Source organism: Hyaena hyaena, unplaced genomic scaffold (assembly GCF_003009895.1).
Source record: "Hyaena hyaena isolate Hyena2069 unplaced genomic scaffold, ASM300989v1 scaffold_343, whole genome shotgun sequence".
In the NCBI taxonomy this organism is placed as follows: Eukaryota; Metazoa; Chordata; class Mammalia; order Carnivora; family Hyaenidae; genus Hyaena; species Hyaena hyaena.
The window spans coordinates 1,228,636-1,256,334 of record NW_024080975.1 but is presented as its reverse complement, the minus strand read 5'-3'; the positions used below and the strand labels follow the sequence as shown (position 1 = coordinate 1,256,334).

The 27,699-nt window shown below is 55.5% G+C and overlaps 1 protein-coding gene across 1 annotated transcript; it reads right to left on the bottom strand.

The window, feature by feature from the left end:
- Positions 1-11,712: 11,712 nt before the first annotated feature.
- On the bottom strand, positions 11,713-13,596 carry FZD10 (frizzled class receptor 10). Its single transcript, XM_039249582.1, has one exon. The coding sequence runs from the start codon at positions 13,586-13,588 to the stop codon at positions 11,843-11,845; it is 1,746 nt and encodes a 581-aa protein (XP_039105513.1). The 5' UTR covers positions 13,589-13,596; the 3' UTR covers positions 11,713-11,842.
- Positions 13,597-27,699: the final 14,103 nt, after the last annotated feature.

Sequence of the window (27,699 nt, the reverse complement as noted above, 5' to 3'; positions counted from 1 at the left end):
CACCATCGGAAACCCACGCCAGGAAGAGAGCCAGGCTTACCAAGGACTGGCTGCCCTTGGCTGGCCACTCCCTGGGTGTTTCCGAGCAGCCAACCCAAGGAATTGGAAATCCCGCTCTCCCTCCACGATGAATCTGTGAAGCCAGAAGGCCCCAGAAACACTGGTCAAATTTGGGATGACAGACCCATGGAAAGAACAGCACATGGTGAATAACAGAAGTAGGCGTCGGAAAGAGCTCAGGACAAAGCACGTTCAAGAAAGGGAGCCGCGTAGGGGCCAAAGGGATGCAGGTGAGGTTGGCGAAGGAAGTGTAACAGGGTGAATGTAATCCCCATCTTCGGGTAGAGGCCAGTGCAATCTTCCCGGAACAGGGGTAGACCCAGGGTGTGGAAGCCAGCAGGGACAGAGCCCAAGTTAAATCATTCGTGCCAGGAAGGGAAAGCTGGTGTAATTCTCCCAAGTTTGGGGCCTAGAACGGGGGATGCACGCGGCATGTCTCGCACGGTGCTTTTACAAGTGGTGACTGGTCGTCCACATTTAAGAACATGAGACTTGACCCCCTCCTCCAAAAAATCAAGATTTCTGGTTTGTCTAGAAAATCAGAATTTCTGTTAACACCAGGCTCCCAAATCGGCACTGCAGCAATGGTCTGGAACTTAGCTGCAGGGAGCCCTTCACACAGGACACTAGATCCTACAGGCCCTATAGCACTCCTCGTTTATTTTCTCCCATTAACTACTTCACTCGCTGTTTTTCTAGCCCCTACAGGCATTTGGCTTTGCAGCCTCTGATCTACAAAGTAGTAAATGATTATCCTACTGTTTGTGATAGCTTTGCAAACCCTCTCTCTCCCATCCATCCATCCATCCATTTATCCATCCATCCATCTACCCATCCATCCATCCATCCATCCATCCACTTGTCCCCCATCCATCCTGCCACTGATCCATCCATCTGTCCACCTGTCCATTTGTCCACCCATCCACCCACCCATCCATCTTCCCATCCATCCATCCATCTACCCATTTATCCATCCACCCATCCACCCACCCATCCATCCATCCATCTACCCATCCACTAATCCGCTCAACTACCTATCAACTTCTTCCCTTCTTCCTTCCTTCCTTCTTTCCTTCCTTCCTTCCTTCCTTCCTTCCTTCCTTCCTTCCTTCCTTCCTTCCTTCCTTCCTTCTGCCTTTCTTTCTTTCCTTCTTTCCTTCTTTCTTTCTTTCTTTCTTTCTTTCTTTCTTTCTTTCTTTCTTTCCTTCTTTCCTTCTTTCTTTCTGCATAATACGTATTTATCACTAAAAACTGAAACTGAGAAAGTGTAAAGAAGAATGTAAAGATTGTCCATAAATCCTGCCAAGCATAGATAACCACTGTAAACATTCCATGCCTCCCCAGGAGTATACACACATTGTGCAAAAATCGAGACGGTACCACACAGAATGTTTTGCACATCGTGCCTTGTTCAATTAACAGCAGATTAATATTCAAAATGCCTAACACCTGACGTGGCACAGGTACGGACCAACCAGGAAACACGGCGATCACCAGCAGCCCGGGGGCTGCCCTGGTCTTCCCTGGCTGACGCCCACCTGTTGAGTAACACAGTTGGCCTCTTGCCCATGTTAATAACACGTTTCTACAGAATTACTCCTATGACTGCATGCTATTCTAAGGATTTACCACGGTTGAATTGAACAGTCAGCTTGCTGGTATACACCTAGGTTGTTCTCAATTTTCAACACAGTTAATGCAAGGAGAATTGCTGGCTTATGTATCCACCTATTTGAAAAGGTGTTGGATACACATTGCATTTGCTCTAGTGAAGGACGATCCACTTGATTTCCCCACTGGTGTGACACGGGGAGCCCGGTTCTCCACACCCAAGCCAAATCTCGGTACTATGAGCCTTAACATGAGAGTGCCAATTTCTTAGGCAAAAATAACCATGTTTTCACACATGTACGATTTGATTACTATGAGTGAGATTAACTTTCTATCTACAGGTTTACAGATGACTGTATTTCTTCTTTATTTTTTAATACATATTTTTGAGAGAGAGAGAGAGAGAGAGAGAGCAAGTGGGGAAGGGGCAGAGAGAGAGGGAGACACAGAATCTGAAGCAGGCTCCAGGCTCTGAGCTGTCAGCCCAGAGCCCAATGCAGGGCTCAAACTCAAGAACTGTGAGATCATGACTTGAGCTGCAGTTGGACACTTAACCAACTGAGCCACCCAGGCACCCAATTGTATTTCTTCTCATTTGGATTACCTATTTATAGACCCGTGCAGGAAACTATAGTTTTTGATTCTTTTTTTTTTTTTAATGTTTTATTTATTTCTAGGAGAGAGAGAGAGACAGCGTGAGCAGAGGAGGGTCAGAGAGAGAGGGAGTCACAGACTGAAACAGGCTCTAGGCTCTGAGCTGGCAGTCAGCACAGAGCCCGACGCGGGGCTCGAACCCATGAACCGCGAGATCATGACCTAAGCGAAAGTCGGACGCTTAACCGACTAAGCCACCCAGGNGGAGTCACAGACTGAAACAGGCTCCAGGCTCTGAGCCGGCAGTCAGCACAGAGCCCGACGCAGGGCTCGAACCCACGAACCGCGAGATCATGACCTAAGTGAAAGTCGGACGCTTAACCGACTAAGCCACCCAGGAGCCCCTAGTTTTTGATTCTTAATTTTGTTCGTGGGATTTTGCATTTTTTACTTTCTATTTAATTTTTTCTTTTTGCCATACAGAATTTGTAATTTTGATGGAGTCAAATCATGATCTTTGTTAATGGTTTTGGCTGTGGTGTCATGCTAAGATGCCTTCCTGGTAAGTGACATAGAGTATTTGCCAGCATTTGCTTTGTATGGAATGAAAATTTTAGATAACTTTTTCCCTCTAATGGTAGTATTATTTTTACATTTACTGTTTTGAACAGTCCAAAATAGATTTTGATAAAAGGTATGAGGTAGAGATCTGATATAAAAATGTCCCCAAGTCTAAAACACGCCTCAACACTGTGGAGTGAATTAACTGTTCTTTCTTATTCATTTGAAATCAAGTCCCAAATGCATTTAGGGCTCTTTCTGGGCCTTATACTTGGGGTATTTTAATGCTGTTTTCCCACACTGTTTTCGTTACCGTAGTTTTAAAGGGCACTTGACTGCTGTTAAAATCATGCTCTTTCTTACCATTATTTCAGTTTTTTCCCCTCCTTTGGGTATTTGCTCAGATTTGATGGCTAATATCATTTTGTAGAGTTCCAAAAAATACAGACTTTTACATAGGAATTGCATTATATTTAGGAGTTAATCTGGGGAGAACCGACACATTGACCAGGAACACGGTATCACTCTGCAAGTATTTGAGCCAATTATTTATGCTTTTCAGGAACACAGTGGTATTTTCTTCCAAAGGGCTTCCACATCTTCTTTCTTCGTAGTTCTCTCTTCGTAGGTTCTGCAAAGGTGGGCTTCATTTCCTTTATATCTTCAACTGGTTACTGCTGGTTCATAAGGAGGCTGGTAATTCTGCAGATTTGGTTTCTCTTAGTCTTCTTATCAATTCTAGTCAATTCTCATAGATTCTGTGTTAGGTTCATTATCTTTTCAGTCACATCATCTGCAAACACTGACAGCTGCTAGTGGTCTCCCTTCTGTCTCCCTCTCCTGCCTTACTTCGTGGCACGGTGGGTCCAGCACATCGGGGTAACATTGGACGACAGTTGAGAGCCTTGTTCTGTTCCCGCTTTCATAAAACCACCTCTAGTGTCCCATCGTCATGGGTCATGTGTGCGGAAGGTGTCCAGTGATCTTCGTGTCCTTGTTAGACAATTCCTGGAGATCATGACCCCTTGTGGGCCCCGTTCCTGAACAAGAATTCAGACCAAGGTGAGGGCACTCCGGGGACAGTCAGCAAGGCGAAGCCAAGTTGTCTGGGCAACAGTTTTAAGAATCAAACTAGATGCAGGGAACACACAACACTCAACTTTAAAGACACAGGGGCTTTCGTGTGGAAAATGCAAGGGGTGACACATAGCAGACCCATGTCAGAAATAGAGCCAAGAGGTGATCGTCATAAGGAAGCAGATTTTAATTCAATAGAAGACATTTTTAAAACCGGAGAGCTAATCCAAGCTAGGACATGGAAGTGGTGGTGCCCAAGAGAAGTCCATTTAAGTATGGCCGGGAATAGCGTGGAAGAGCTTTAAACTTCAGATGGTGGTGGTGGCTACTCAAACTAGGTCAGGAGATCTGTTATTGTACCTAGAGCTCCAGTGATTTCTATGCACATTAAGATTTCAGAAGCACTGGACTCGTTGACCGTATCAAATATATTTCCCTACCAGTCATAAGACACCCAATTTGAGGACTCTTCGAGAATACAGGCAGTTCATTACCTCAAATAACAAGAAGCCTGGAGGTGGAGGAGCTTGATGAAGTCATCATGAAGTTGGCACTTTCTTGTTTTGTACCTGCCATCCTTAGAGTGATGGCTTTAATACCGAGTTTATTGCCTCATGGTCACAAAATGATTGCAACAGCTCCACATACAACTTTCACACACTACTTCCGTGCAGGAAAAAGACCGGCTTCCTCATCTGTCTTTTTATCATGAAGCGAAATCTTTTCTAGAAGCTTCCCTGACCTCCACCTACACACACCCGTTCTTCTTCCCCACCTGCTTGACCAGACCAAGTGATATGCACACCCCTAACCCAGTGGGATTGTCTTATATACAAGAATAAAACCTTTAGAAGGCCCGAGGGGGGCTGGAAATTAAAAGACATTTCCAAGTTTGTTTGATGCCCCTTCCCCTCTTATGCTTTTCTCTCTAATGTCCTCTATTAATCTAAAGATGTCATGCAATACTCTGAACATGGCTGCAGTATCAGGCTCTATTGATTGAAAATATGGCTACCATCATGACACCCTGCGAAGCATGGCTACGTTTTGTAACTGACCCTTTCATTCTGACTGTGTCTGTTTTTGTCTGCACAGACTTGTATCATCATTAGAGCAAATTAGAATCACAAATTCTTTATCCATCTCGCATGTCCTCTGTCCACTACGCCATGCGTAAAAGGGCAAGTTGGCTTTTATTTTCCCAATAGTTAAGAAAGTATGTCTTCCCTTGAAGAAAAAAAAATGTCAGTTGGCCTAAACCGTGTGTGAATGTAGGCCTGCTGCGGTGGCCGGAAATGCGAGGACAGCTAGACTACGACATTGGTGCGAGGTTGGTAACATAGCTCCAGGTGAGCTGTGGGAAGAAAAGCCATTTGCAAATGAAAAAATCTTACTGGAAGCCAGCAAAATCCAAGTGTTTTATGAGAGGGCGGGCCTGGGAGGCAGACAGGTGCCGCGGTGCCCTGGGGGTGAAAAGGGAGGCCGGCAGCCCCAACCCCGGGGCCTGTCTCTTCTGATCAAAGTCGGCACCGGCACCTGCACCCCATAATCACGGGCGCCCACCTTTCAAAGCAGGCACGGATCACCTGTCAGGGTTGATAACTTTGTAGTCCTGCCTAAAATTCGAAACTGTTGTTAAGGTGGGTCTTTAAGATGGTTTTTTTTTTCCCTTTCTTCCTTTTGGTGCAAATATTCCCCCAAACGCCATAAAGTGCTCCCTTTGAGGACATCTGTTGGTTGACATCACGACCGCCCGCGAGCATCCCATCCGTCATTACCGCCCTCCCGGACGCCACTGCCTCCAGAAGTCCCTTCGTGTGTGGGACGGAAGGGAGCGTTTCGAGGATGGCTGTTAAGAACCCTTTCCTACAAACCGAAGCCCTCTGGATGCCAGCTTGGGATCCGCCCTCCTCCCTGCAAAAAAGATGTTTTATAAGAACAAAGCGAAACTCAGGGAGTTTTGAGGAGGCCCCCTCGGCTGTGGATATAGTGCGGGGTTCAGAAGCGTCACCTTCCTGGGGGCGGGACTGTCTGAGCCCCCAATTACGAAGGCTCACCGAGGCAGCGGCGGAAACTCCGTCCGTGCAGATTTCAAACGCCTCCTTCCCTCCTCCCCCAAGCTTGGCCTTCACACTCTTAATAAAACATTAAAAAACACGCCACGCTATGTTGCCGAAGCGCGTTCGGCGAGCTTCCCTGAAGTCTGGCCGTTTTTCTCCGTCGGCACATTATACCATCTCCATCCATTTGCGTACAGAAGTGTCCATGCATGAGGTCCGATTCCCTGGGAAGTGAGTGTGATGTGATTGTGTTCAAAGAGGAAGGCCGAGCATATTCTCCACCGTGGCAGAGGCAGTGCGCCTGCCTTTTCAACTTGAAAGATCAGTGGGTATTCTGTGTAACCCGAACACGGCATCGGGAAAAGTGTTTCTCTAAAAAAAAAAAACAAACCCTCATTCTCTTTAAAGATCACTACTCATTAGCATGCTGGGTCACTTTCTGGTGGAGGGAGAAGCAATAAACACAGCGTCAGCCCTCCTCTGCCCGCCACCAAATCGTCTCCTGGGCACCGTGTGCACGGGACTTTCTCCAGTCTCTGGACGGCCCTGGGGAACGGACAGGTGGACCCATTAGACCACCAGGGGACACTGAGCCCCCAGTGAGGCAGGCACCAGCAGCTTGCCCCGGCGGTCTCTTATAGACAGAGAAACGGAGGCAGGGAAGTCCAGCAAGTTGCCCCGGCGGCCGAGGCAGACTGGAAATGGGCGTGGCGGGGGCGAGATGGTGCTCAGTCCCAGACCCGATTGTGTCCCCGCGCCCTGGGAGTGTTAGGGCCAGCTTGGACCCCGGTCTGCCGTTCTTCTCTGCGTCCCCGAGAAAACAGTATGGGAAATGGGGTCACATCTACTGCTAGGAGAATTCTTGGTGACTTTTGTTTTCCATCGTCGGTCTTGAAGCAGCATTCCCGCAGGTGCTGGAGAGGATTAAAGAATGATCAGCCTGTGGAGATCATTTAAATTTTGCTTGGGTGGCCCAAGGGTTAAATTAGAGAGAGAGGCGAATGCCCCAGCCTCCGGAGGGTAGAGGGGAGGCCTTCTTCCGCGTCCACACTCCTAGCTCCCCGTACCCCCGTCTGGACCACATACCCGACTCCAGATGAGACCAGGTGGGCATGGTCTCCTGGAGCCCCCCCACCACAGCAGTGAGGAATTCAGTGTCTGCTCTTCCTCAAGCTCCCCCCCCACCTCCTCTTCCTCCACTTGCCCCTCCTCCTTCCCTCCTCCCTTCCCTCCTCCACCTCCCTCCCTGCTCCGCCCTCCTCCCCATTCCTTCCTCTTCTCTCCCTCCTCCCCCTCCCCACTCCCTTCTTCACCCCTTTCTTTCCTCCTCCCTCCACCCCCCTTCTTCTTCCTCTTCCCTCCTCCTCCTCTTCCCTCCTTCTTCCTCCCCCTCCTTCCTCTGCCCCCAACTAACCCCTCCCTCAACCCTGACCACTGTTGGACCCCACCCGTGGCCCCCGGGCTCGCTCCCAAGTCCTGCAGCCCAGGCACAGCCTGCAGGCCGCCCCCCACCCCCCGCACGTCTTCACTGCACCCCTCCTCCGCTCTCCGCCGGCTTGTGGCCCCCGTCCTCTTCTGTCTTGGTGACGGCCCCTGACCCCCCGTCCCCCCCGGCCTAAGTGGGCCCGAGCGCACCCCCGCCGGCCCCGCCTCCTGAGCGCCCACCTTTGAGCTCCCTCTCCCGCCAGTGCAGCAGGTGCCCCCATCGCCTCCCATGCCCCACGCCCGCGTGTCTTGCCCTCCGCCCACCGCACAGGCATCGCGGGGCTGCTGTGCAGAGCAAAGTGCTCGGTGCACGTGGGGTCCTCAGAGCCATGGAGGGAGGGGAGGGCCTGGTGCCCACGAGTGCGGGTTTGGAGCCACACAGCCGGGTCCATGTTCCGGCTCCTGTTGGCTCCCTGCGTGGCCTCGGCCACGTGTCTCGACTTCTCTGTGGCCCCCTGTCCTCACCTACGGTGTGGGGGTGCGAACTGTCCCGCCAGAATGCGCCTGCAGGTGGCTGAGCGCACGGGAGCTGCCCCGCCTGGGAAGTGCCCGCAGCGTGTGGCTGTCAGTCCTTCTCTCAGCGGGAAGTGATTGAGCCGCTGCTGCAGGATCTCTGGCCTGACTGCCTGATTTCCTGTCCAGGCTCCAAGTGTTACATGCTGTGTGACCCTGGGAATGTACTGAACCTCTCTGGGCCCCATGATAAAGTGGCACTGATATCGGCACCTGTCTGAGTGCTAATGAAAGGACACAGTCCCGGAAAGCACTCGGCACACGGGGCCCATGGTGGCCATCGCCGTCCTTGCTGCTGCTGTGACTATGGTGCTGCTCCGGGCCTTCCGCTGGGTGCCGGGCACCGCGAGGGCCGCATGGAGGCTTCTGCTCCGGGTTCGCAGCTTCTGCTCTGGCCGTTATCCCGCAACATCTCCCTGCCGCCAGATTATTTGTGCGGGCCTCCTGCCTCCCGTGCACTTTGGGCCACCGTTGGGAGGCCTCCCCGACTCAAAACAGAAGCACAGAAGCACGCAGAAGACGCATCGCTCACGAGCCCTTTCCCGCGCGCTGGTCTCCCGTGCCAGGCCGTGACCCCGAGCCGAGGGCCAGGTGTGGCGGCCCCGGCTCCCGGGCCCTGGCACAGAGGAAGTAGCAAGGAGCTGGGCACCAAAGGAGGGAAAGAATGACGGACTACACGGTGACTCTGGACAGTCCCCTGCTCTGGGCTTCTCACTACAACCTCGCGGCTGGGATCCGTCACCAAAGCAGGCTTCCGTTTCCCTGGCGCGAAGGCAGGGAGGCTGGGAAATGGCCGCATCAAGGCGACAATTCCTGTGGAAGCCCCGAGTCTGGCTCAAGAGGACCCAAGGCCTAGTGGTGGTGTTTGCACTTTTGAGCCTTGATGCTTCTCCTAAAATTTGCAGATTCTCTGCATGTGACCCGGGCCAGATTGTGGCTCCTCAGGAAAGCACCCCAAGAAGCAGTTCACTTAGAAATCCCATCTGCAGCCACACGCACGTGTCACCGGCCGGCTCAGTGCCTGCGTGCGCCTGCCTCAACCCTGACGTTGGTGAACAAGCCCCCACAGTCTGTATCCACACTGACACACATTCTAGAGTTGTCGAACTGAGTCTTCCCAGGGACTGGGGTCTGCGGCCGACACCCCCGAACACAGGCAGATGCAAAGGGGCCGGTTAGCCCACTGAGTTCGCAGCTGAGGGATCTGGGGTTCACTCTCAGCCTCGATGCTCACAGCCACTCTCGATAGCATTATCTTTCCAGACTCCCCAAACTCTGTTCCAAACAGGTATTTTTATTCTCCCTAAGGGTCACTTGAAGGGGGCAGGACATACATACATATACCCACACATGAGTACTTCTGGATAGTCTTTGGGAGGCTGGGTGGGAACAATCCACAGATAGGTTTTTATTTGTGGGCACTTTTAAAAAACTTTCTTCTTGCCTTTTCTTTTTTAAAATTTTTTAATGTTTTATTTTTATTTTTGAGAGAGAGACAGAGACAGCATGAGCGGGGGAGGTCAGAGAGAGAGGGAGTTACAGAATCCAAAGACACGCTCCAGGCTCTGAGCTGGCTGTCAGCACAGAGCCCGACGCGGGGCTCGAACCCACAAACTGTGAGATCATGACCTGAGCTGAAGTTGGACGCTTAACTGACTGAGCCACCCAGGTGCCCCTTTTTCTTGCCTTTTCAATGCACTGAAGCCTACTTGGGATTTTATTTTGAATTACTTTGCCTGCCTAGCTGGGGTTTCTCGAACTTGATCCCAAACCACCCGGGGTCCAGCAGGCTACAGCCATACACGTCCATGTGAGGTGGTGCCCCCAAACTGACCTGAACCTCTCTACCCAGCTCTGGTGTCAATTCGAGGGTGGCCTTATGGTCATCAGGCTTCGTTCCTAAACACCCTCTTCAGGAAACTGGCTGTCCTGACTCCAGGATTCTGTCCTTCTCTACTAAGTGCTTAACACACGTTCAAAATTCTTAAGGCTTCCTTGTTCACCTAGGAGCTTGACATCAGCACGCCCCACCGATAGCTTGGCTTATTCTGCCGATTTCCCACGGCAGGGGTCTGGACTGTGCCCTTGGGAACTCTGGGCTAGGACTCAAGTGCAGCTCTGCCTCTGACCACTGAACCTGGACTCGCTTCAGGCCTTAACCGCTCCGTCTCTCCTGCAGCAAACACAGGTGAAGACTCAAGTTCACAGATACACAAAGCCGATTAGCTGCTCCTTCACGTCTTGCCCACCCTCAGCAGGTATTTTTTCCTGTCCAGGTCTATAAACTGTTTTGTAAACACGCTCCAGACTTGCCACGAAGCCAGCACACTTTGGACCGCTGCACAGAACTCTCCAGGCACAACTCTCCCAGCAAGTCCACTGTTCAGACTACTCTGATCCGGTTCTCCGACTTGGGCTGGCCCCAGTCCCCGGAGATCTTACCCCAGGTGGGTCCAGGGCTCACCAGCGTTCCCACACCTAGCAGCTCCCCGATGACGTGTCTACAGCCAGGCCCTCACATCCGGCCTCCGAGAGTCCCGGCACACGTTTCCAGCCTTCCGCTTTTTCCCGCATGTAATTCCACCGAAACTCGAAATTGAATTACTCTGCCAACCTCGGAATCCGCCCATGCGCCGTTTCGTCGGGAAAACCTGCAACCTCTCCATGGAGAAGCACACCCAGGGTTTGCCTGAAAGGCGAAGAGAGGGAAAAAGTTTTCTCTAGCCTCTCCACACTTGGGGAAGGGAAACCTCATGATGCTCCAGGGACCGGCACCAAACTAAAGAACGCATTTATTTTTAATAAAACAGTGCAGCATGGAAAATATCCTGTATCACAGACATACCCAGGCAGCCCCACTCCTGGCTGGTGTGGTAGAGGGAATACAGTACCCTGTCTAGTGCTTCTTGATCTATTCACCGAGACCATTTGTTTAACAATAGAAAGAGTCAATAAACCCTTTGGGTACTTTTGAATGATCTTTCTCCCCTCCCCCCTCCCCTCCTTTCCACAAATCAGTCCAAACGTGTATAACATTGGCTTGGTTTCCATTAAAAAGCCACAAAATGTAACACTAGAGGGTTTCTGAGGGCTGGGCCTCCCCGGGCTTTTGTTGAGATTTCTTTTGTTGTCTTTATGTTCGGCAAAATACTTGTTTTTCTTTTCGTTTTCCAGGAAAGAGGGAAGAAATGTATCGCACATTGCTTGCATTTGCAAATGTGAGGTTTGGTGGAAGTTTGCGTCTTGGAGAAAGACCTTTTGTGAAGGCTGGAGGCTGGAGTCTATTTTAAGTGACTCCAAACCCACTGGAGTGTACTAAATTGTCAGGGCTCCCCTTTCTTCCTGTCTGCACAAACTGCTGTCCCACACACAGCCCTCCTGGGGGGGGGGCCAGGGACAGCTCCTTCCTGGACACCCGCTTGGCCGCCCTCCCTCCCCCCCCCAACGCCACCCAGCAGAAAGAAGCTCTTTAATTCACAGAGACGTTATCCCTTCGGATCCATAAATGGGTGGTGAAGCCAGCTCCCACACGGCACAGCTGTGTGTTTCCGGAAGGCTCTAAACAAAAGTTTTCTTCTGGAAGCCGAACCTACCACCTCACCACAAATCAGTTGCACAAGGGGTCAGTTACTTAACCGGGGGGGGGGGGGGGGGGGCTCTCCTTCTGAAAACACAACAAGACGACGACAACAACAACAAAGCCTGCAAGCTCACGTTTACTGTCAGTGTCCGCACAGCATCCTGAATTTCAGGGCAAAAACTGTTTTCTTTTCCTTTCGTTTAAAAAACCCCGACCGAGCGACCAGGAGAGGCACCGCGCTTTGGCTCTGACCGCCACCGCATCCCGCGTGGGCCCCCCAGCCCACCGCCCGCGAGCCAGCTCACACACAGGTGGGCGGCTGGGCGGCGACCTCGTGCTTCCCGAGGCGGGTCTTCTGGGCGCGCTGGGCTTGTTTGTAAGTCCCACCGCCGGCGATCACGCTGGCCGGTTTCTTCCTGTTGTTTTTCTTGAACCCGCGGCTGCACACGTTCTGCCAGGACTGCAGGGTCTTGGACGTCCAGACCCACATGCCGCTGGTGATGCCCACCACCAGCAGCATGAAGACCTTCACCATGAAGATCTCCACGGCCGGGATGGAGGCGGCCATCAGACAGTCGGGCGTTTTGGTCTGGCTGTTCACGGTGCACTTGTGCTGGGCAGCCAGCACCTTCCAGTACTCCATGTTGAGGCGCTCGTAGAAGTAACAGGCGATCACGCAGGTGGCCGGCACGGTGTACAGCACCGAGAAGACCCCGATTCTCACCATGAGCTTCTCCAGCTTGTCCGTGTTCTCCCCGCCCGTCTTCATCACCCTCCGGATGTGGAAGAGCGCCACGAAGCCCGAGAGGATGAAGGAGGTGCCGACGACGAGGTAGCAGGCCAGCGGGATGAGCACGAAGCCAGTGAGGGCGCTCACGTCCATGCTGCCCACGTAGCACACGCCGGTGAGCTCGTCCCCCGCCACCCGGCGCATCACCAGAATCAGGATCGTCTTCACGGCCGGGACGGCCCAGGCTGCCAGGTGGAAGTAGCTGCTGTTGGCTTCGATGGCCTCGTGGCCCCACTTCTTGCCGGCCGCCAGGAACCAGGTGAGCGTGAGAATCACCCACCACAGCGAGCTGGCCATCCCGAAGTAGTAGAGGACCAGGAAGACCAGGGTGCAGCCCGTGCTCTCCAGCCCCTCCTGGATGACATAGAGCTGCCCGCTGTCCCGGTCGCAGGCGATGCTCTCGGCGCCAGCGAAGAGGCGGATGATGTAGCCCACGGAGTAGACGCAGTAGCACATGGAGAGGAAGATGATGGGGCGCTCGGGGTACCTGAAGCGCGCGGGGTCGATGAGGAAGGTGAGCACGGTGAAGGCGCTGGAGAAGAAGCAGAGCACGGCCCACACGGCCAGCCAGACCACGGCGAAGCGCTTGTCGCCGCGGCTCCAGTACACGTCCACGCCGGGCGCGCACAGCGGCGCGCACGCGGCGCTCTTCTCCACGTGGTGGAACTTGCCCGGGTTGTCGCAGCCGGCGCGCCCCGGGCCCGCGTCCCGCAGCGGGTGCTCGTGCGCGCTGTGCGGCCGCTGCGGGCGGAAGAGCGGCGGGAAGAGGCCGGGGCCGCGCGCGGGCTCGTCCGAGCCGTTGTTGGGCGCCTCCATGCACAGGTAGTTGGGGTCGTTCTTGTTGGGGAGCTTGCTGCAGTCCAGCGAGTCGGGCCACTTGAAGTTGAACTGCTCCATGATCGGGGAGCACTTGAGCCGGGCCTGCTCGCACATGACCCGGCAGGCGGGGATGGGGGTGGAGACCTGCTCGGTGCACATGGGCGCGTACAGCGAGCACAGGAAGAAGCGGAGGTGGCCGTGGCAGCCGTACTCCACCAGCGGCGCGAACTCGTGGAGCTGGATGGCGGCCTCACGCTGGTTCTCGTGGCCCATCAGGTTGGGCATGCGGGTCATGTTGTAGCCGATGTCCTTGCACATCGGGATCTCGATTGCCTGGCACTTGCCGTCGCCCGGGCGCTCCGTGTCCATGGAGCTGATGGCGGCGCACGAGCCCATCACCTGCAGGACCAGCCAGAGGCAGGGGCCCGGACGCGGCATGCTGGCGTCGGAGGCGCCCCGGCGGGGAGGTCCGCTCCCCTCAGCGCCCCCGCGGCCCGGCCCCGCTCGGGCCCCCGCCCATGCCCGCTCGGCCGGCCCCGAGCGCCGCCGCGCTCCGCGCGCCCGGCCTCCGCCGAGGGGAGGGGGGAGACGGGCAAAGTTGGCCCGCGATACCGGGAAGCGCGACGGGCCCCGGGGCTCCCGGAGGGCGGCGACTCCCGGCCGCGGCAAACTTTGGGCTCTTCCGCGAGCGCGTCCCGGAGGCCGGCGGCGCGGGGCGCACGGTGGCCGGCCGGCCGGCGGCGCCTGCTCCCTCCCGCGCCGGCCTCGCCCGGCCGGGCCGCAGCTGCTCGGCGCCGCGCGTCCCGGGCGGAGAAGACGCGCAAAAGGCGAGGGGGGGCGGGGGGAGCGCGGCCGGGCGGCGACAGGCCCCGCCCCCGGGCGCGCGCCCCGCCCCCGCCCCCGCCCCCGCCGCCGCTTTGCATGAGAAAGCCGGCCCCGCGCCCGCTCCCGCCGCCCGGCCGGCCCGACCCCCGCCGCCCCCGCCCCCGCCCCCGCCCGGGGAAGCCCCGGGGTCCCCCCGCGCCGCAGGGGCCCGGCTGCCGAAGTTCGGAGACGCGGCCGCAGCGGCGGGCGGGTGGTCCGCGGCGGGGGGCCGGGGGCGCGTCTGCCCTCGCCCTGACGGCGGGCCCGGGCGGGGGGCGCTTTCAAAGCGAGGTGGGATTTGCGTTTTACAGCCCCGGCCATAAAGTGGCCCCTTGGCTTGTAAACCTGCCCGCATCTCCCGAGGCCCGGGAGCCCCCAGGCCTGCGCTCGGCTCCGGCTCCGGGGAGGCAGGGGTTGCCTTTGAAATTTCAAAGAGAGGAGCTCGGGGCAGGGGGAGGGGCCCGGGGATCCAGATTTTAGGGCCGCTCCTCCCGGGGCTCCGCGGGCGAGGCGGAGGGGGAGGGCGGGGGAGGGGCGGCAGCCTCCCGGGGCGCTCGCGCCCCCCCCCCCGCACCCCGGGAAGTGGGGGCTCGGCTTGTGTAATGACCCCCGCCCCCGACGGAGCCGCGGAGCGTAGGGGCCTCGCGCCAGGCGGGGCTGGTGATTTCTTCTAGGCGGCTGGGTTTATTTATTATAGGAAGTCATTCGCTCGTCGGGTATTTATATTATTTGGCGAGTGATCTGCCCGGCCCGCGCCCTCCGGGCCTGCAGACCCGGCAGATGGGGCGGAGTTGGGGGTGGGAGGGCGCGGCGTCGGCGCGCGCGCGGAGGGTCCCCGACGCCCGCGGGGGGCGGGGGGCGGCGCGCACGCCACTCAGTTGCGACGGAAAGTGGAGAAGCGGCTCTCACCCCCACGTACTGGAGCCTGTGGGTGACAAGTCACTTGGGACACCGCGTCTGCCACACTGGGCCCGTGCGGGGGCACCCACACCATTCCTGCCTCCAAAAGAACGTGCAAAGCCCTTCACCTTGCATCCCGTAGGGACCCTTAAATAAACAGCTCCCTAGGAGGTGGCCTGGCGGGTCTCTCTCCTCTTAGACGCCCTCTGGGTCAGGATCTTCTTAGGTTCCTCTGAGACCCCCAGGGTCACCTATAACCGGGGCAGTTGGATGGCTGAGGCCGGAGAAGAGGTCAGAGGAGCGGGCCTTCCTTCTCCTCCTTTCTTTCCGAGGCGAGCAGTGGGGAGGCGTGCGGGGTGCATGGCGGCGGCCCCTTGGTCTCGCTGCCCTGCGCTGGGCATTGGAGAATGCATTCCTGCAAAGGGAGGCGCTGCGGGTTTGCCGGTTATCTCCTATCTCCAGGAAGCGCTGGGAAGGAGAGGCTCCTGCCCACCCTCCTCCGCCTTGGGAAGCTTTTTGTGAGCAGTGGCAGGAGTGGGACACTTCCTCTGAGAAGGCTCTTTAGAACAGTGTCTTTTATTTAAAACAAGGGGTGCTATTTCACATCTGTAAGAAACTTGGGGAATCTCACAGATCCACTTAGCCATCCATCCGTGCACCTACCCATCCACCAATCTATCCATCCGTCCGTCCATCCATCCATCCATCCATCCACCTACCCATCATGCATCCATCCACCCATCCATCCATACAGTCATCCACACAACCACCCACCATTGATCATCCATCCATCCACACCCACCATCCATCCATCCATCCATCCACCCACCCACCTATCCATCCATCCATCCATCCATCCATCCATCCATCCATCCACCTACCCATCCTCCACCTACCCACCATCCATCCATCCAGTAAACACCCAAAAGACTGAGGCTGAGGCTTGCCCAAGACCCCATAACTAATAGGCAGATTTGTGCAGCGGGCCCCGAATCACCATTCCCGGCTCTCGCTGTGGGGTGTTGGAGGAGGCTGCAGGGAGGGAGATAGTGGAAAAGATACCTTCAACTGTGTCATTATTTCCCAAGTTAAAAAACAAACAAAAAAAGGAACTCTGTTTCAAAGACTGCCAGTCTTTTTTATGATTTTGTTTTTGTTTTTGTGTGTTTAGTGACTTCTTTTAAAACCTTTCAGTTAAGAAAACATCAGCGGGCATCACTTGGCTTCTCCAGAATTTTCCTTGCCAAGGCCCTTCATTGGTACTATTTTCTCTCTTTCCCTTTTTGTTTCTCGCCCTCAGAAACTATGGAGGCAAGGGAGAGCGCCAAACGCCAGGAGTGGGCGTGAGCTATTTGAGAAAGCGCGTCCTAATTGATCTTTTATGTGCCGTTTTAATTCAGCCGTGTTCAGACCCATTATTTTAGCTATAACCACTTCAGATGGCTTTCTTCCCTCGTTTTTATAAAAATGTCTGCGCAAGTGCCCCGCTCTGCCCAGCGGAGACAGAAACCAACAAATAGACGTTATTACAGAAAAACGAGCACTCTGAGAAATGAGCAACTGCAAGATAACTCTGTAACTAATAAATGAAAAGGGCCTTTTGATGGCTCCAGCTGAAAAGATATTTTATTTTATTTTTTTCCTGTGTGTGGGATTTGAGATGCGTGACTATGAGGAGCAGCGGGGTCCCCTGCTGCTTGGCCCCGGCTGGTAACCGGCCCCCCTCTGGCAAATGTTATGGAGAATTGGGAGGAATTTTATGGCTGTCTTTCCCCTCAGCTCTTTTTTCTTTTGTCTTCTTTGAAGAATGACTTTAGACATTTTATTTACATATTTAACCACGGATGAAAGAGGCAAAAGAAAGCATTTGGGGCTGTCGTGGGAATAGTGATATGTTTAAATTAATGGAAATCTTATTAGGCCTCTAAAATTTTGAGCAAAGGTTTTTAATGAAACTTTATAATTAAACATGATTTCAAATAACATGCAGGGACAAGGAATACTATTTCTTTTTTTTCTTTACCCCAACCACCTAAAAAAACATATCGGAGAGCTACTCTTACACGCCGGCTACCTTCGAGTTCTTGCAAAAATGTTCACCCAGAAAAAGTAGAAGGTTTATGAAAGGGACCATTTCTGCAGTCAGGCAGTATTTTGAACGATACCTAAATGTTTTTGGATGGAAGGGAATTGAAAGAGAGGCGGGGACATTCCATTCTAGCAAAGGCCAAAGTATAAAACACTTTGACACGGATATTGCTAAAAATCAAAGTTGCATCTCTTCTTATTATGTTACAGTCAGTGGAACTTATAAAGCACTGTGCTCTGCTCTCTGAAATGAGATTAGAGAAAACCCACATAATCTCTTTAAGATAAAAGTACTGACGCTTTCAGCAAGAGAAAGAAATTAAAGCATAGCCTTTGCACGGTACAGGCTAATTGCTGGAGTAAAGTTGTAGAGCGTCAGCCGGGCTCGTGAAAATAAAGAGGATGGTGTTGGGGAAGTTGCAGATAAGATGCGGCTGAGGCTGTCTCGTTCCCCGCTCTCGCGTGGGTCATTCCCTCCCGGCACACTCGGGTTCGGCCGATCCCCGGAAACGAGGACTGTGCTGTTTCACCTTCCAATGTCATCACTATGTGCGTTTCACCAGGAACTTTTCCCGGAAGAAGACGTGGTCTACCTGCTGATCACAGCCTGACGTGCCGAGAGGTCTCTGCTTCAGGAAGGCGCTGCTTCCCTGACCTCGGCCTGCGGTACATTTCTGCAGAAACTTAGTACCAGATTAAAACAGGAAAAAAAAAAAAAAAAAGCAATCAGGGAAAACTGTTTTCTAACCCACCAGGCACGCTGTCGCCCTGGCCCCCCATTTTTCTTCAAGGAAAAAGACCTTTCCTCGTCCGAGGCGGTTTTTCCAAGGGAAAAACGCACCGCCTCTGCCCCCACAACCAGTGCGGCCAATTCAAGAGGCACAAAAGTTTGAATTGCGCCTAAAACCGCTCCGAGTCGGCTGCCGGTCGGGGTGCGGAGGGGAGAGCTCCCCCAAAGCACACGCACGGCGTGCAGCGGATGACTGGGCACGGACTGGGTTACCCCGACACAATTTGGGCAGCTATTTTAAGGCCACTTCTCCTGAAATGTGGTTTGAAATATTACCAAAGGTTCCGCGGGGTGCATTAGTGTGAATTGCAAATCAGAGCATGCTTCTAATCTCCCTTTCAAGGGCCGGCTTTGGATCCCCGGCATCTAGGGGCTCCCCACTGTTTCTGGCACAGGAGGGACCATTCAAGGAGGCAGCTTCTGTCCGCTATTCCCACACTCCAAAAAACAACACTGCAGACAGACACCCTCCAACTAAATTAGATTAAACTCCTTGTTCTCCACAGCACATTAGCCTTTTCACTGCCCACGGTTGATTATTCAGAGCTTCCTAATTTAAAGGTACAGTATTTCTTTTTCAGCACAACGGCAACAGCCACGAACATACTGGGGAAAAGGGACAAAGCCAGCCTTCGTGTAAGTGCTCCCAAATTACAAGGACATTATGTCTTTAAAATATCGGAAAGGCTTACACATGCCTGCTCTAAAACACAGGCAAATTGACCCTTAACCTGTGACAGAACGGGCCCCAAAAGAACTTAAACCTCTTCTTCTAGATGGGACTGCCTTTCTCTTTTTTCTTTCTTTCTTTCTTTCTTTTTTTTTCTTTATTTGAAAGAATTATACAAAAAAAGGAATCGCAGGATTCCAGAAAAACAGAACAAAGGAGATTCTAGAATGTGCGTGCACGCGCGTTTTATTTTGTCCTGCGTCTTTCTCCCGCGCAGCCTGAAGGACGGTCTGTTGGAAACGAAGGCGCGCAAGGAGTTCAAACTTCATTTTCTGACCTGATTGTTTTGCTTACCCCTCCGCGCCCCCCCCCCACCCCAGGCCCTCCACCTCTTGCCTTGTCTGTTGGGGATGTACTGATTTAATTACCCACGTTCCCATCTGTTTGCTTTCTGATTCACCCCCAATCCCAGGGCGCTTTCACCGCCTGTCCCGGGGAGCCGGGCCACCACATGGAAAGAGGTCACCGCCTCCCCGCCCACCCAGGGCCGCTGTCCCTGCACAGGTGACAGAGGGAGATTAGACAGGGAAGCCATCCCTTGAGGGACAGAGTGAGCACACCCTCGAGCCTGGCCCTGCCTCAAAAAGGATCAAGAATGAACCACACTCCCACCCGGGACATTGGTTGGCTGAGTCTGAAACCACGTGGCCAAACGCACGGGCAGCCCGAGGCCGCCGTGCCCAGCCCTGTGGGCTCTGGGTCCGAACCCCCTCCACCCACGTCTCCCACGTGACCCAGAGGGCGGTCCTTCTGGTCTCGTGCCTCAGTTTTCTCAGCTGGAAAATGGGCTTCTCAGGGCTCCGGCCTCCCAGGGCACAGGGCGGACTATGTATGTCACGACGCCCGGGGAGCAAGCATTCGGTTCCTGGCACGGGGCTCCGGGGTTACCGGAAGGAGGGAGCAGAATGGAGAGACGCCCGGGGCGTGACACTTGTGAGCGAGGGTCCGGGGAAAGCACAGTGTTAGGACGAGGTAAGACGAGGTGACGTTCGTGCAGGCCAGTCATGAAAATGCTAGAAAGAGCGGAAGCCGAGGGGCATCTGAGGAGCGCCCGGCGCGGGCTGAACCTCTCCTGTGGGGTGACTCTCCTGGTCCAGGGGAGATGCCGGTCACAGAGATGAGGAACGGGAGCCTCCGGGCGGCCAGGAACCCGGCCCAGGCCTCAGGGCTGCCGGGCGGCTGGGCCAGGATTCAACAGTGGGCGGCGGCGGCGGGCTCCCCACTCTGCGGCAGGCTCGGGGTGAGCCCGGGCTGTTCTGGTGTCACCTCGGCAGCCGGGAGAGAGACAAAGGCCCGGAGAGTGGCCTCTTCCTGTTCCTCTGGACTGAGACGTGTCTGCCCCGTCTCACCTTCTTGACAAGTGTTTGCTTATCACGTTCTTGTTCACATGTTTTCTTGCATTTGAAGGGACTCTTTAGGGTCACGAGCGAGGAAAATGTGCAGGACACACCGTGTGGGAGGTACGAGCATGTACTGGCTTTATTCTTGTCCTGGGCTGTGTGGCTTCAGGCAAGTTGCTTAACCTCTCTGAGCTTTGCCATAAAATGAGGATAATACCAGGTCCTCCTCTGTGAGGCCTGGGGTGGGATCAAGGGAGAAAACTCAGCAAGCACCGAGCAGTGCGCTGGCTCTGAACCTCCAGCCGTGACGCTGAGGTCAGTCCACGTCGTTCCCATCTTTAACGCGTCTTCGCCCGCCAGATGGCAGAGGGTTTACTAAGAGCATGGGTTGCAAGTCTTTCTGTGCGTAGAGCCGCCGCACTCGCCGCTTCCCTCGTCTTCCTCGAACGGAACCAGGAACGGGCAGCGGGTGAGCTGGACGGCTCTCTGTCCAGTTGGGGGCTTCCTGCAGCAGCAACCGCGTCCTGGGAGCGGACCCTCTGCCGCTCCCACGGGTGGGTCCCGGCCGCCACTGTCAAGGAGCTCCCGGCGGTGGGGGCCTCTCCCCTTCCTCTCCTGAGAAGTCAGACCCCTGCAGCCTTGCAGGCAGAGGTCAAGGTTTGGCCTCATATTTCACTGCAGGAAAGAAAGTCACATTCAAGTTGTCTGTCTGCGCCCCTCGTGGTAAACGGCGGCTCAGAGGAGGGAGCAGATTTTTCTCCAGGGTCCAGAAGAGGGTGGGACAGAGGGTTGCTGTCCCTGCCTGCATGTCACTGTTTGCCTTAAAGTAAGACTTGAGAAGCTCCGGTGGCTGACGCCACTGACCTCGGGGAGGGACACTCTCCTTCCCCTGATGACTCGCTCTCTCTCTCTCTCCGTTTCCTTCCCTCCCTCCTTCTCCCTAATAGGGACATATGATGTATAAAATCGAATCACATCAATACTCCAATTTTGAAGCTGCATTTCTGAGCTCGATCCTCTGTGCGCCCCCAGGGCGGAGCCCTGTGTGCCCAGCGCACGTTTCCTCCGTGATGGGACAGACGACGTTTTCCCGCGCCGCCGTCTGCACGGCAGGCTGTGCTCTCTCCGTGGCCGGGAGCCACGGTGTGCTGCCCACCCACTGCTGCGCTGAGGGCGGCACGTAAGGCTGAATTGGCCCCAAGGTCTTAGCCGAATGAGGGGCCTTCCCCTTCCCCCGGTCCTCGGGCGGCGGGGGGCGGGCGGCGGGAGAGCCACACACCCGCCGACTCCGGCTTATTGAACAGGTTCCTCGTAGGAAACCCCATCCGAGTTCTTTCATCCTCCACAACCTCATCGCACTGTCCCCAGAGGGAAAGTGGAGAAACTGAAGTGTGGGGGGGGGGTGACTAATTTTTTTTTTTTTTGAGAAAGACAGAGCACGAGCAGGGGAGGGGCAGAGACAGGGAGAGGGAGAGAGAGAGAATCCCAAGCAGGCTCCATGCCGTCAGCGCAGAGCCCAACGCGGGGCTCCATCCCACGGCCCTGAGATCATGAACTGAGCTGAAATCAAGAGTCAGGCACCCAACCCACTGAGCCACCTGGGTGCCCCGGGGTCGAGAAACTTGAACAAAACTTGCCTGAGGTCCACAGACCCCGCTGCCCACCCCTCGGCCCCCTCCTCCCATCCCCAGGGGCTGCCAGAGCGGGGAGGGGGATGGAAAGGAAAGGGTGGGTGGTGTAGGCTCTGCAGGGGGGAAGCTGGCAGGGCCAGGCTTGCGCGCATGGACGTGCCTCGTGACTCATGACCCAGACGCGACAATGTGGGGAGTGACCGCAGGAGCCTCTGGGGCGAGGGGGGTGAAGCTGACAGAGGGGGCCGGGACTCTTCTGCGACAACGCGGTGACAAGGGGCAGCCATCCCTGTGGCTGTGCCGTCGGCTGCGTGTCGCTGGCCCGGGCGACCGTCACAGCACCAGGTGTCCCAGGAAGGAGTGTGCACAGGTGATAGACAGCTGGGCTCAGGAAGCCGCCGCCCTCAGCCGTATGGTCACCCTGGGCGGGATGGGAGGGCCACCCATCTGAGGTCCCGCCCGACATTCCCAGCCTGCCCTGCGGACTTTGGCCCCCATCGTCGGGAAAGCCAGGTCCTTGCAGTGAATCCCTTTATATATTTACAGGTTTGCTACTGTACCTTCTCTTTCGTGCCAGATCCGTAGCTGATACAGTGGCCATGAGGCCCTGGGGCCAGAAGGGCGGGGTTCCAGGCTTGGTCGCAGGAGGTGTGAGTGGGGCAATCGGGGCCCCAGGTGTGCAGCCTCGGGACCTCAGGGGACAGCCCCTCCCCCCCCCTCCCCCCGCATCCCAGCACCGGCCTCTGCGGAGGCGGGGACCCCCTCTTCCATGTTGTGCACAGACCCCCAAACCTGGTCCCCCTAACTGTGTGCCCTCGGGGGGACCCCTTTCCCCAGCGCCAGCGGCTACGCTGTGGACGGCCTCGGATGTCTTACTAAGTCGAGCACCTGCCCCTTATCCGTCCGAGGAGAGTTGTGGCCCCGAAAGGCCATTGAAAAGACAGAAAGGACATGATGCCTGGAAACAGCTCCTGGCACCGTCCACGGTGGTGTCTGTCAGAAGACTGCGTTTGCCATTCCCGGCATTCGTTGGGAGTCTGGTTCATAAGTGACCAACCCGGCTACAAATGGCTCAGACTGAAGGGGGTTCCTCTGTCTGGGCTAGAAAGCATGAAGCTTGGGGCCGAGGCCGTGCCTAGAGCAGACCAGCTAGGACGTAGTCCTGGGGCCCCGGGGAGGGGGTCCCGGCCTGCCAGGGAGGGGGAGAAAGGGTGGGGACACGCGTCCTCAGGGTCCGCTTTGGCTTCCGTCCCCCAGCGGCTGGTCAGGGCAGGAGACTCGGGGTGACAGCGTGTTGATGGTGGCAATGCACTTCCCTCGGGGACGCGCCCAGAAACCAGCATTCGGTCACCGCACGGCTAGGCGGTGAGCTGCTCGCTGGGGTCCAGTGGCTGCTGGAGGGGTGGGGTAGGCACCGGGGGGGCACACAGGCAGCCCCTTCCCCGCAGACGTCCGCCCGCTGGGATCCCACCGGGCAAGATGCTCGCTTCTTCGTACTTTGGTGGCTGGAGCTCTTCTTATCCGCTGGCCCAGGGAGCCGGACGAGCCGCCCACTTAACGGCTTCAGGTCTCAGAGAGGAAAACGCATCACTGACAAATGCTTTGGGTGTGGTTTGCGAAGCTACGAGGTCACGCTGCCGAGCGAAGTGTAGGTGCTTGGATAACCACGCGAGTCACACTCCATAGACAGCGCATTTCAGAGCCCGATCCTAGCTTAGCGAGGACGTGGGGAGTATTTTCTGCTCCCTCCTCCTCCTCCTGGTAAGGCCGCCTGTGCTGTCTGACACGAACAGTTACCGTAAAACACACGGGCGCACAAACCGTTGGCGGAGAGATAGCCAGAGGGACCCCGGGACCCACAGACACCCCCCTGCTTCCTTAGCAGGAAGGACTGACCTTCCCCACCCCCGACGGATGCACTTTGTGCCAATTCCTTCCTGTCTCGCTCATAGAGGGTAAGACAGGCTCCATTCACAACGGTTTGGTCCACATGTGTTGACTGGCTCCTATGAACGTGGCCCTGGGGCCCACGCCGAGGGGCTGGGAAGAGGGCATTTTGGGGGAGTGAACGGCCAGTGGGTGCCTTTACCTAAAGTTGTACTGTGTGAACTTGGACCAGGTGGGGACAGATCAACTATTAACAGAGTCTCAGTATAGCAACACTTGAAGGAATGTCACGCACACCCCAGTTGTAGAATTTAGGAAACAGGATCAGATACTTTTAACCCTGGCAAAGTTAATAGCACACTTTATTCCTCCATTGTCGCAGGGCCGAGAGAGCCAGAAATTCTGGGAAATCGCTTTATCACACGTACAGGGAAGGAAATCCTTTGCATTAAACGCCTCTGCCCTATATGCTGGGAGAATGTTTAAACACTCAGTCCTCTCATTTACATATAAACTATTTCACTAGAGGTGGCGGCCACGTCCTGGGGTCTGCCCTGGCCTGCTTTTGTAAATAAAGTTTTATTATTTTATTATTTTTTTATGTTTATTAATGAGACAGAGAGAAACAGAGCATGAGTATGGGCAGGCAGAGTGTGGGAAGGAAACAGGGAGACACAGAATCCGAAGCAGCTCCGAGCTCCAAGCTGTCAGCACAGAGCCTGACACGGGGCTTGAACCCACAAACTGTGAGATCCTGACCTGAGCCGAAGTCGGACGCTTAACCGACTGAACCCCCAGGCGCCCCAGTAAAGTTTTATTAGAACACAGCCACGCCGATTGCGTTTTGCAGATGCTGCTCAGCAGGGCCGGGGCAGGCTGGGTGCTGGCCTGGAATGTGTGGCGCATTTGTGATCGGGAGCTTCGTCCAAAGTCTTTGCTGACTCTCGAACGGGGACTCCATCCCGGCACAGGAAGGCGGACTCAGCCTCAGACAAGGAAGAAAAGCCCCTGCTCCCCAGGGGACAGATACTGTGGTGGGGACATGTGATAGACAGAGGGGATATGGAGGTACTCAGAGCCTTCTGTGTGCCGTGAGGATGGGAAACGAGGGAAATCAGATGGAGACGGGAAGGTCACTTCCCGCCCTGACGGGGGGCTCAGCAGCGGCCTCACGTGTGCGTGGAGGCCCAGGCAAACGTCTGGGCACTGGGCTCAGAATTCACCTTCACACAGTTGTTCTTTGTTGATGCGGTTTCTCAGTGAGCACGTGACACATTTCAGCTGGCAGTCATGAGCTCGGATCTTACTAACTCACGGTCCCTGTCACCGTTCAGGAGTTCACAAGTGGCCTAATATTACAGTGGGACCAGATCTCCAGCTTTGGATCCCGGCCCTGCCGCTGAAGTGCTCTGTGGCCTTGGGCAAGTTGCCTAACCTCTCTGAGTCTGGGTTTCCTTCACAGCAAAATGGGGATGATCCTAGTAGGACTCAGTGGGCCGTGGCAAGATGTGAGGGCTAAGGGCAGTGCCTGATACAAAGGGCACCCGACCCCGTACACGGCCTGTGGGCCACTCAGCCCTCACAGCCCGCACGGGGCGACACCGCCCAGCGTGTGCTCTGACAGCCCTGATGAGGCGTCGTGGGGCGAAGGCATGTGGGAGTCAGGACCGTGTGGCACGTGCTCTAGCGGAGCGGCTGGAAGTATGACGACGGGCTGATTCGTTTTGCTTTGAGGGGCGGGAGAGGGTCTCAGGGGTGGGATTCCCAGAAGAAGCACCATTTAAAGGGTCTTCAGAAGGTGGGCAGGAGCTCCCCCGACTGAGCAAGGAGGAAGGGCAAACGAGGGAAGGGGAGAGTTCACACCAAGGTGTAGCGTCTTGAAGCCTCACAGCAGCGTGGGGGGCTTAATGCAGACCCAGGGACGTGTGTGTGTGTGACAGGTCAGATGTGGCTTCCTCGTGGGGAGGGACAGGCTAGACACAGCTGGGCGTGTCGCAGGTACCGACTCCAGCAGTTTTGGCTCCTATCCCATTAATAACCTCTACCTTGGGGCGCCTGGGGGGCTCGGTCAGTTGAGCGTCCGACTTTGGCTCAGGTCATGATCTCATGGTTCGTGGGTTCAAACCCTGAGTCAGGCTCTGTGCTGATAGCGCAGAGCCTGCTTAGGATTCTCTCTTTCTCTCTCTCTCTCTCTCTCTCTGCCCCTTCCCTGCTCACGTGCTCTGTCTCTCTCTCTTAAAATAAATAAATAAACCTTAAAAAATTGTTTTAAATAAGCCCGATGTTGATCACACTGAAATGACCTATTTTGGAGATAGGGTCACTAAAGTGTGTCATCACACCCAGTTGCACCTCTGTGTCCCTTTGCTTTTTACAAGCGGTAACGGGGACACTCAGCGCACATACGTGGCACGTGTTCTCTTTCTACTGGACTGTGCCGACCTGGACGAATGGCCACCTTCGTTTCTTACGAGCCGAATCCCCGCCCCCTCGGCCCCTAGTGTCATTGGCCTGTCCTGTGCTTTCAAGATGTTTGGATCGATTAGGGAACTTCAACCATCGCAGCAGTTTCACCAAAAAAAAAAAAAAGGAGCTTCGGTTTCACAAGAAATCCTGAGTGGCCCCTGGCCCCCCGGGGCCCAGTTCTCTGCGGACTCTCTGCTGTGGTCACTGTCGTGGGGCCGTGTCTGGGCCGTGTCTGTCTGACCCAGATCCCGCGCTCGGGGAGGATGTCCCGCCCCCTCCATCCGGGATGACCCTGCTGCTGGGTTAAACCGTGAGTCAAGATCACTTGGGCCACAGCCCGTCACACGACTGAGACCGGGAGGGTCCCTGCCTCGGTTTCCCTGCGTGTGAAGTGAGCATAATTACACTGTTTGGGGAGCCCCACGGCGAGACTGGCTTCAGTCCCGTGCACAGGGTTCTCACTGGGGTTTCGTCTTTGGTTCTCACGCCAAGCTACGGGAAGGGGAGTCACCGGGCTGCGGCACGCAGCCGGCCAGCCGGCACAGGCGGGGGCTCCGCGGGCGGCCTCAGGCCAGACTGAACCTCTGCGTGCAGGGGACATGGGCCGGTCGGATTCCTCCCGCGCTCGGACCCGATTCCATCTGGAGGCTGACGTGGGACACTCCCGCCTGAGCGCAAACTTGGGCTGAAGGCAGAAGGCGGGCTCTCTGCGGGATAGCCTGCTTTCCGGGCCACAAAGCCGACCGTTGGGGGGGCGGGGGGGGAGGGGCTGGGCTGCAGGGGGCCCGGCAAGGAGGGGCCCGCCGGGGAAGGGGGACGGGGTGCCACAGACGGAGGGCAAGCGTGGCGGTCCTGCCTCGATGCTGGCCCTGAGGACCCACGGGCAGCGCCTACTCTGCTGGTCCCCGGGCTGGGACGAAGGCCAGAAGGAGAAGCCAGGACCCCATCAGAGCCGCTTCTAAACAGCGTACTCAGTCAGGCCATCCTGGGACCCCCGTGGAGGACGCCCTGCGTGACTTCAGTGAGACTCGCAGCCGAGCGCCCGGCCCCGCCCTCCCTCCGGAGCCATCCTTGGCTCCCTGCCCCCTCCCCAGCTTTCCTCCCTACTTCTGTTGTCGCTGCCATGTGGGTCACGCCGCTGAGGGTGGGCTGATCCGCTGTGTTCTGTTTGACCTCTGGGGACACTGCCTCTTTACAGACAAGAACTCTCTCCCTTGGGTTTTTGTTTCTTGTGTGTCTGCCATTTCTCCGTGGTGCCTGGGCGGACTTCACAGGCAGCCCCCTGAAGTTCTGGGGCGTCCGACAGAAGTGACCCCTCCCAGAAATCCCTTCTACAGCATTGCCTTAAAAATAAAACCCAACCGACAATTTATGGTTACAGAATTAATACCTGTCCATACATAACACGTAGAAAACATGACATGTGAGCAAAGATCCAAGTAAAGACCGCCAGGAATTCCCCACCCAGGGACCCCATGCTCTCGTTCCTCGATGCATAGCCTTCCCGCCTGGTTTTACCCGGAGGCTGTGCCCACAGGAACGCATGATTCTGTGCGCGGAAACTTGCTGTAGAGGCCTTCCCTTAACCTGCCCTGGTTTTCACTTAATAAGACATCATGAGAATCTTCCCCAGTTGTGGAATGTTCTGGAAAGAAATCATTGTGATGGCGTGAGAATCTTTGCCGATCATGGAATGTTCTGGAAAGAAATCATTGTGATGGCTACAATCACATCCCAGTGCTTCAAAAGCTTTGAACGAGTCCCCTCATTACAGGACACTTAGACATTTCTAGTATTTTATTCTCAGTATAAATTTTTATCAGCAGTATCCCATTTCTAACATTTTAGAAGAG